This window comes from Pelophylax lessonae (assembly GCF_965119305.1).
Source record: "Pelophylax lessonae genome assembly, chromosome: 1".
Classification (NCBI taxonomy): domain Eukaryota; kingdom Metazoa; phylum Chordata; class Amphibia; order Anura; family Ranidae; genus Pelophylax; species Pelophylax lessonae.
In genome coordinates this window covers 736,313,448-736,323,815 of record NC_138768.1, presented here as the reverse complement: position 1 = coordinate 736,323,815, position 10,368 = coordinate 736,313,448, and the positions used below count along the sequence as shown (strand labels likewise).

Sequence of the window (10,368 nt, the reverse complement as noted above, 5' to 3'; positions counted from 1 at the left end):
TGTCACATAGCTTTGTTTTTTTGTGGTTGTTAATTTTTGAAACAATATTCAAACATCTGGGTAAGTCTGAATGTCTTACTTAATCTTTAAATAGGGTATTTTAAAAAAGGAATATGGACTTTGCCAGTGCTGACTATGTAAAGTTGCAGACTCGAGTTTTGTAATGTTCATCCCCACATTACTACTTAGTGAAGAGAATCCAGCTTGTCTTTACCAGTTTAAGGCATATATTGAACCAAATTTGATTTGCTGAAAAACAAGAATGTCACCGCCTTCCTGTTTATGTATTTGGTTGGATAAGATTAGATCTATCACTTTACTACAGCTGAAGCAAAGCCCTTTATATAAAGACATTTACATATGTTTTCTTTCTTTCTTTTCATCTCTGCACAACATCCGATCCATAGTGGCTACCAGAAAATGAGACCTTTCAACATTAAATTGTAATAGCTTGATACTTATTACTGTCATAGAAATATAATTGCAAGTATACACGAATACAAAGAAATAAAAGTTAAAAGACTGTTAGTTTTTTTTTTACAGTTCTATATAAGTTTGTTGTTCATTTATGCAATATAGTAAAAAAAAAAAAAAAAAAAAAAAAAAAAAAAAGACAAGCACTTCATTTATCTCCCAGATTTATCACGTTTGAAGCCATGTTGTTGCTTCCCTGTCATCTTCTTCTTGTAGACAATCCAGTTTTGAAGAGTGGTATAGCTTTCCCTGATCTTCTTCTCAGAGGGGTAGTTGTTCACCAGCTCTTTTGCCACCTGCCAAGACTTGCCGGGGGCTTCTGATAGAAACAGCTTGGCAGGTATAAAAATGCATTCAGCTCCTTCACTTATCTGCCAATGAAACATAAAAGAAATTAAAAAAAAAAAAGGACACTAGAACTAAAGTGGTGATAATGGTAATTGCTTCTGCTGCAAATTCCACAAGTGACTAGAACATAGGACCCAACTATAGAGGATGCAGGAGACAGAAATCCCTAGGTCAGAGGGTCCAAGCACTATAGTCATTTCCAAATCACATATATTTTTTTTTTTTTTATAATAGCTTCACACAAAGCTAAACTACTAATTTGTTTGCAGTTTTTATGAATGAAAAAAAAAAAGATCCTGACCAACTCACCTAAAGACCCTATAAAGTGACCATCCAAGGCCCCTTATTTCCTTATGAAGACTTGTGATCACCAATAAGGACTATGCTTGTTGCCACTTCTTATATTCTGACTTCACAAAGCTGCCACTGTAAGGGTCACCATATACTGTAAGTTACAATCTGAGCATACATTCTCTGTACAATGAACCTTAGATCTACAAAAATTATTTAATATAGGGGCCTACCTCATCCATCCAATCAATCTGTATCCAATCAGGCAGACCCTTGTATTGCTTACTTGTTGGTAAATCTAAAGAAGATTGTGCAATCAGACTGTGGTAAGCTTAAGACTGCAGGGCTCTTGGAAGATCAATTGATGGACTCCTTTGGGGCCAATGTGCATTGTCCATGTCACCAGAAAGTGAGTTAAGCACTACAAAAAGTACAATCCCCCACTACATACCAAAAGAAAGAATACTTTGGAGGAAGCCTGTCACCTGATCATGGTTTTAGTTACATTGTAAAAAAAAAAATAATAATAAAGATTATATGGGGGGGGGGGGCGTGTCCAAGATGACCACTGGAGTAGCAGCACTGTGAGAGAGCTCTGTACAACTTGCTGGCTATTTCATCAGTTTCCCTGCAGAACCTTGCCTATTCCCCCCTGCCAACACTGGACATACTCCCCGGGACTGGTATGACCTGACGTAGACATTCCTCGCAAGCCCACCAATTCTTCATCTGCCAAACTGGGGGACAAATCCCTCCAGTTTACTCTCCTGGATCTCTACTTTAACTCGGATGGGAAATATGTCATCCTCCATGTTATGTGTGATGGGCTAGAATTGGTGATTGCTGGTATATACAATCCTCCCCCAGCTACCATGTCATTGTTTCTTAAACTTGCACCACTGTTGGCTAGATATCCTATGGCACATGTTCTCCTGGCGGGGGATTTCAATATGCCCCTTGACCCGAGCCTAGACAAGCTCAATCCCGACTCCGCTACAGACTCCCCTATACTTAGGTGGGCTGAAATGTTTGGTTTGAGTGATGTGTGGCAGTGGAAACATCCTCAGGAGAGGCAATTCACTTAATATTCTGTCCCGTATGCCACTTACTCTCGCATAGATTTAATTTACGTAAGTAACCCTTTACTTTCTCGTACTCAGGAGGTCTCTATTTTACCACGTGGCATTTCGAATCATGCCCCAGTACTCCTAACGCTTAGGACCGATTCAGCCTCTGGCCCTTGTCTCTGGAGACTGTCCCGGTTCTGGGTCATGGATGAACCAGTGATTCAGGAGGTGAAGGCGGAGATCTCCGACTTCTGGATACACAATCGAGGTACAGCTGCCCAGGCTGTAACTTGGGATGCCTTCAAGGCGTACATTAGGGGGCAGTATCAGAGGATTATAGGCAAGGTGCGGATGGAGTCCTCTCTAAAATTGAAGGAAGCTGAGACTAAGGCCCAGGTTCTGGAAACCACTTATGTAGGCACAGGAGACAGAGAAGTTTATTGTGACCTCCGGGTCCTATATAGAGAAATAGGCCTACTTCGTACTACTTCCTGCAGGAAACTCCTTCTGTCCCAGTCCTAAAGAATCTTTGAACAGGGTGAGAGATCTGGTAGGCTCTTGGCCTGGCTGGCTAGGGAATGCTCCACAACTTCTCACATAGCCAATTAGAGATGACAGAGGCACCTTATGCCCTAACTCACTCCAGATCAACACCCAGTTTGCTTTATTCTATAAGAGGCTTTACTCTTCTAGGGTGGACTACACTCCTGACAGCCTAGTGTCCTTTTGGATGAGGTGGACTACACTCAGGCTGGGTTTAGACTCCCCTTTTTTACACTTAAGGAGATACAGGCGGCGGTGACCTCACTTCAAACGGTATGACAGCTTGCCTGCGGAAATTTTTTAAGACACATGCTGACGCGATTGCCCCCCACTTCCATATCTTGCTACACGCTGCATCTGCAGATGACCCTCTCCAGCTGTCGATGTGGGAGGCAATTATAGTAGTAGTGCCCAAACCTGGGAAGGACCCAGAATTGTGCGCTTCATAAAGGCCTATTTCTTTGCTCAATGTCGATGCTAAGATCTTTGCTAAGATTCTTGCTAACCGCCTCAACTAGGCAATCTTGTCTTTAGTTCATGGTGATCAAACTGGCTTTATGCCAGGTAAAGGCACTGACATTAACCTTTGCTTCTTTTACACTAATTTGGCCTATGTTTGCAGCGGTGATTCCCCTGGGGTGGTGGCCTCTCTGGATGCAGAAAAGGCCTTTGATTCTGTGGAATGAGTCTACCTCTGGCAGGTGCTCCGGAAATTTGGCTTTGGGCCTAATTTGTGTCCTGGATCCAACTACTCTACCAATCCCCCACTGCCAGAGTTAGAACCAATGGTCTTCTATCCTCACCCTTCCAACTCACAAGAGGCACTAGACAGGGATGCTCCCTTTCCCCCCGGTTTATTTGCCCTTGCCATGGAGCCTCTTGCGATACTAATTCGTTCTCTGCCTGGGATTGCAGGACTGCCAGTGGGTCCCCTGATGTAGAAGATCTCCCTATATGCAGATGATGCTCTACTGTATCTCCCTTATGCCTCTGACTCTTTGCAAGTGGCCCTTGGACTCATTGACCGATTCGGCAGATTCTCCAGTATCAGAATCAACTGGAATAAATCGCTACTTCTTCTCTTCTTGTCGAGGAAGCATCCAATCTCTTCTGCCCTAACCCCATTAGTCTGGGTTTCAAAATTCAAGTATCTTGAAATAGATATCCAGGCGGAGCCCTCTTTATACCTGATGGATAATGTATACCCAGTTTTACAGCAGCCACAACTCTCTAGTGGGTAGAATTAATCTTATAAAAATGACCTTCCTCCCCAAATTTTTATGTATTTCGCAATACACCGGTCCTTATTCCTGCTTCCTTCTTTAATAAGGTGGACCAAGTTATCAGTAACTTCATCTGGGCGGGCTCTACCACTAGAATAGCTAGGTCTACCTTGCAGCTGCCCTAGTCCCAGGGGAGACTGGCTCTACCCTGCTTTCGCCAATATTACTGGGCAGCGGTCCTGGTGACAGTGCGTTGGTGGTTCAAACAGGCCTGTACCAACCCGTCGGTCAACCTCGAAGCGGCCATTTTGGGCTCTTACTCGGCATTGAGTAACTTGGTGTTCAGGGGCCCTAAGGCATTTCCAAATATGACGATCTCAATGCGTACAATGGTCACTGTGTGGGGACAGATGTCTGCTGCTGTCTCTGACAAGGGCGTGGTTTCTCCTCATACTCCATTATGGGGTAATCCTCACCAGCCACACCTCCGTTCCATACTGACCCTAATGTGTGGACCGGTTTTGGTATAAAGAAGTTACAACAGATCATGCCGGAAGGGTGACTGTTATCGTTTGACACCCTTAAACTTACCTTTGCTCTTCCCTCGTGGATGTTTTTTCAATACCTACAGCTACGTCACGCGGTCCAGACACAATTCTCCACTCCAGTGATGGAGAGTTTTCTCATTTCCAGTCATGCCAACAGAATTCTATTATCCCTATATCTTAGAATTTCGTGTCACAATGTAGAGAGTGATGCCAGTTTGTTTTATAAGTGGCCGGGGGATATATCCTCCCTTACTTCTGAGGACTGGCATGGGGGACTCCAGCATTTTATTCCTAGTCATCTCGGCTAGGAATAGATACATCCAACTTAAATTTATTCACAGGGCGTATTACACCCCACTAAGGCTTTCAAGAATCGACCCCACCAGATCTGAACAATGCCCTTAATGCCAGACTGAGACTGGCACATTTATTCATATGATATGGTATGGTCTTGCCTGCTAATCCAACAGTTTTGGAGAGGGGTAATAGATGTGATCAACTCTGTGGGAAAACTATCTGTCCCTATGGATCCGAAGATACTCCTATGAGGCATATGTGATGATGTAAACCCCAGCACGCATTTAAGAATGTTTGTTCTATACAGCTCTTTATGCCAGGAAGTCCATCTTGTCCCACTGGAGACAGGCTGACCCCCCCACAATTTCCCAGTGTAGACGTCACTGATGGACTCGGTCTTGCCTCTCTATAAACTTACCTATATGAGTAGAAGATGCCCTCATAAGTTTGTGAAGATTTGGGAGCTTGGATGAAGGCTAAACCTTTAGGGTTGTAGAGAGTTTGCCTGCTGGAGAGACAGTGATGTGATCCAATCTGTTTGTCCCTCCTCCCTTACCCCTCCTTCTGTCCCTGGGCCCCCCCCTTCCTCGCCCAAAAATATGTAGCAGAAAACAAATTGGCCTAAAATGTTAACAATTTTTGCTTTTTAATTTTTTTTTTGAGAATGTCATATAGCAGAATGTGAAAAATATTGTTTTTTTTTCAAAATTGTCCCTTTTTTGTTTATAGCGCAAAAATAAAAATCGTACAGGTGATCAAATACCACCAAAAGCTCTATTTGTGGGAAAAAAGGACATCAATTTTATTTGGGTACAGCATGACCGCGCAATTGTCCATTAAAATAACGCAGTGCCGAATCGCAAAATAGGGCCTGGTCAGGAAGGGGCAAATCCTTCCGGTTTTAACCACTTCCCGACCACCCGCCGCCTTTTTACTGCGGCAGGGTGGCTCTCCTGTGCAAAAAGATATAGATCTACATCGGTCGCGCTTGGGAAGCTAGGATGCTAATGTGCACCGCCGGCAGTACGCTCCCGCCCCCACTCGACAGCGGGGAAGCCGATGCACGGGTCAGGCGGCTCCGATTGCCACCTGACACCCGTGATCGCTCCCCACTGAGAGAGAAGGACGGGCAGCTATTGTAAACACAGCTGACCGTTCTTCTCCTGAAAATGATGATAGAGCCTATGTGATCCTTCTATATAGGATCACATGGTCATTTCACAAACCACGCCCCCCCACAGTTAGAAACACTCCCCTAGGCTCACATTTAACCTCTTGATCACCCACAGGGTTAACCCCTTCCCTGCCAATGGCATTATTACAGTAACAGTGCATATTTTTAGCACTGACTACTGTAGTAATGTCACCGGTACCCCTAAAAGTGTCAAAAATGTCAGTTAGGGGTCCAATCTGTCAGCCGCAATGTCGCAGTTCCGCAAAAAATTGCAGATCGCCTCCATTACTAGTAAAAAAAAAAAAACAAAATGACATAAATCTTTCCCGTAGTTAGTAGACGCAATTACTTTTGCGCAAACCAATCAAAATACGCTTACCAAAAATATGTAGCAGAAAACAAATTGGCCTAAGATGTTAAAAAAATTTGATTTTAAAAAATTTTTTTGAGAATGTCATAAAGCAGAATGTGAAAAACATTGTTTTTTTTTTAAATTGTCGCTCTTTTTTTTTTTTAGCGCAAAAAATAAAAATCGCAAAATAAATACCACCAAAAGAAAGCTCTATTTGTGGGCAAAAAAGGACATCAACTTTATTTGGGTACACTGTCGCGACCACGCAATTGTCCATTAAAGTAGTGCAGTGCCAAATCGCAAAATAGGGCCTGGTCAGGAAGGGGGGAAATCCTTCCGGTCTTAAAGTGGTTAATTACACCCTTTTAATTAGCAGAGTAAATCTGTAGCAGCCTCATTTTAAACATAACATAATAAAAAATGATGTAAATTAGTTGGCTTCCTAAACCATAGACTAGTCATCTATATCCGCCCTGCTATAAGACAACTGGGGGCTTGCCTGGGTGCTTTCCCAGGAGAGCGCAGGCAGTAAAGCTCCTGATCGCATGTCACAGAAGAGCCCTTTTGTGATTTTGAACCCAACCTGCTTAGTTATATTATTATTGTTATTATTATTATATACACAATTGGGTTATTTACTAAAGGCAGGCTTTGTAAAAGAATTTTCTCTTAACTTAGTGAATGTGGTTAAGATCTGCTGACTTCCATCAATCAACCATGTGTGTGTAAAAATACAGTTTTTTTTTTTTCTTGGCATGCGATTGGCTATTTTTTTCAAAGTGAATTTAGGGAAAAACTTCTGGCTAAGTGAACAATCTATTTGCCTTAATAAATCAATCCTAAAGAGTTCTTTAACTTTTTGTTATTTTTGCGCAAGACCTAAAGTTTGCCCTCAAATTCTCAATGTAACTCTAAGAGCCCATTCAGACTAGCGCGACTTGTCAGGCGACTTGTCAGCCTGACAAGTCGCGGTCCATTGAGTAGTACAGGACCCGTTCTAATAGGAGCGACACAAGTCGCTCCGACTTAGAAAAAGGGTCCTGTACTACTTTGGGGTGACCTGGGAGCGACTTGCATAGACTTCCATTATGTGAAGTCCCTGCAAGTCGCGCCGAAGTTGCGGTGCACGCGACTTCACAGGTCGCCCCCCGGATTGCCTCAGTGTGAACCGGCTCTTAATTACACTATATGTTTATTTCATGCTGTTTGGTTTTCTAATTATAAGCTACTAAGAAGGTTAGGACATATACAGATTTGTTTACAGCACATGAGTGAAATGCTGTGAATTATACAAATGAAATAATTAAAACATAGGTCTTTACCACACAGTAATTCTTCTATCAACTGAAATCAGAAAGTTCCTCTTAGATAACCTTTAAATGTAAGAGCTGAAATGGCAGGCAGGGCGTGCGGGAGAATTGGTTGTTCACTGCGGCGCTAATTGTTACTAGAAATAAGCCCCAAGGGACCTCATTATTTATAAATATGACAATTAAAATATGTAGACTTAGTCTGAATACATTGTAGCTTTCCGGTCATAGCAATAATAATAAATGAGCTTGTTAAAAAGTATTTTTGCTGAATCACCTCAGTTTGGTTTTTAGAGAAAAGTTCAGCAGAGTTTAGTACATTTTACTTATGTCATTACTGAATATCCAAAGTGAATAAAATCCTCAAGAGCAAGATGGATTCTCAGCAATGTGTGAAGATCATTATACAAGCATAATAAAGGAGTAATGTTACCTTGTCTGAGGGCTGGTTCACACTTGTTCGATGCGGGAAGGCTGCGAATTCGCAGCCTGTTCCCGCATCGCATCCGCACAAGAGGCAGTTCACACTGCCATATGCGATACGCAGGGGGTGTCAATTAAATGTTAACGACACCCCCAGTATCGCAGTTCGATCTGACAGTTCGCACAGGATCGGATCCCACAAGTGTGAACCACTGTACGATCCGATCCTGATGCGGCTGAAAAATTCCCTCCTGTGCGTCTTTGGTGCGGGTGCCTTGCGAATTTCAGCCATACAAAGTGTATGGCTGAATTCGCATCCGCACAGGAGATCGCATGTAATGAAGGAGCAGTGTGCTCCGAATTACATGCGATCTCCGCAGCCGCACAAATGTGAACCGGGGCTTACTGAACCAGTTTCTAATTCACACCATCTCGATGGTACTTAGGGCCACTATGCATCCTTTACATCATTTTTGATAATGGCATTTTTCGAGGCATTTATACGTAATTTTCTAAATTAGACCTTAGAAAATACGGTAATACTTATCCTACAGAAAATGCTCTCAAACAATGGGGATCAGAGTTCAAGAGATGCTAATTGGCTGGATGACAGTTCTTATAGTCTTTAAGCTGAGCTCATGTGGCCAAAGCTTAGGTATGTAGTTACATGAGAATGGCAGCATGGAAAGATAATTGTTACAGATTTCCTAAATAATTTTAAGGAAAGGGGGGGGGGATTAGTTGCATAGTTACATGGTCATAGTCAGATTGAAAAAAGAAAAACACTATACTCACAAAGTTCAACACATGAAGAGAAAATATTAAAACCATCCTCTAAACTCACAGCTGATACAGAGGAAGGCAAAAAAAAAAGCCTTCCTCTGCATGGTCCAGTAAAACAAATCCTTCCTGATCTCCTAGGACAGGGATCCTCAAACTACGGCCCTCCAGCTGTTGCAGAACTACACATCCCATGAGGCATTGCAAAACTCTGACATTCACAGACATGGCTAGGCATGATGGGAATTGTAGTTCCTGAACAACTGGAGGGCCATAGTTTGAAGACCCCTGTCCTAGGACAATCAGAGTTTACTTTATTCTGTAAATATTGACAAAGGAAAACAAAGAAGAAGATGGGACTTTTAGGGTTGCCACTATGTAAATGTTACAGTAAATTACCTGAAGATATTTAAAATGAATTGTAAGCTCCAAAACAAAAATGTAATTTACTGCAGCGTTTCATTTATAACATGTGTTGGCTACATTTATTTCTTTTCTGTTAAAGTTCTTTCAAAAGAATATTATTAATTTTGTGAAAAAATTACAATAGAACAAAGTCAAACAGAAAAAGTAACACAAACTGTAAACATGCATACAATAAGCAGATGTACATGCCATGGTCACTTATACAATATCAGTACTGAATCACTAAGGAAAATATTCATAGGGTTCAAATAATCCCAATATATGACTCTGAACACCCATTTCCTACAAAAGGAAGGACTGAAGTATTGGTGAAATATGAATAGCAAATGTATTCACATAAATACAGGCAAGATGCAAGGGAAACCAGCATTTGCACTTATATCAAACCCTTTGCTACAAGAAAAAATAAAAGAAAATTTAAAAGAGAAAAAAAATGCAGCTTTGATTAATACGTGTATATAAGCTATCCAAGGGGACCAATTGTCAGAATTTTTCATGTTAGTCTTAATAGATAGAGGTAATTTTTTTTTATTGACCATAGGAGCCGTCGGTCTCTGCAAAACCTCCTGGTAGTTTAGGGCAAACAGCCTCCAGGCCTTCATAATTGCCTGTTTGGTAGCTGTAAAAGAGTTGTGACAAGTTCTGCTCATATTTGGTTAGAATAATAACAGACTTATGCAGTAGGGATTCCTTTGAGTCTTTATGTAAGTTCTGGAGTAATACAGTTCTAAGTAAGTGGTATATCCATATCTACAGCTGCTGGACCTTAGGGCAGGGCCACCAAAATGGATAAGCTTTTTCCTTTATTTTCACTGTGTGATCCTGCCAGACTTGGATGACAACTCTCACTCGCCATATTGTATCTATGGAGGAGCAGTGTTATCACTCTGATTGCTCTTCTAAATTGAAATAACAACATTACCCCTTCCCCACATCTCCATTATAAAAAGTAGAGAGGGTTTGGTAGTTTACAGAAGACAACTTGGAAAGCTGATAATGTTTGAGATTTAGCTCAATACACAGAAAGTGACAAGGACACTGGGTTTCTGGCAGGATCAGAGGGTTATATTGTTTACTTGCAGAAAATATGTAAAAAATAATAAAAAAGGCCA

At 41.7% G+C, this 10,368-nt stretch overlaps 1 protein-coding gene across 1 annotated transcript in view; it reads right to left on the bottom strand.

Annotated features, from left to right (window-relative positions):
• Window positions 1–612: 612 nt before the first annotated feature.
• Window positions 613–10,368, bottom strand: part of LOC309561210 (cyclic nucleotide-binding domain-containing protein 2-like) — a 191,108-nt gene continuing 181,352 nt past the window's right edge. The window contains exon 17 of the mRNA XM_082264983.1: window positions 613–845. Coding sequence (XP_082121109.1) covers window positions 627–845 — 219 coding nt within the window. The 3' untranslated portion in view covers window positions 613–626. The remainder of the gene's footprint in view (window positions 846–10,368) is intronic.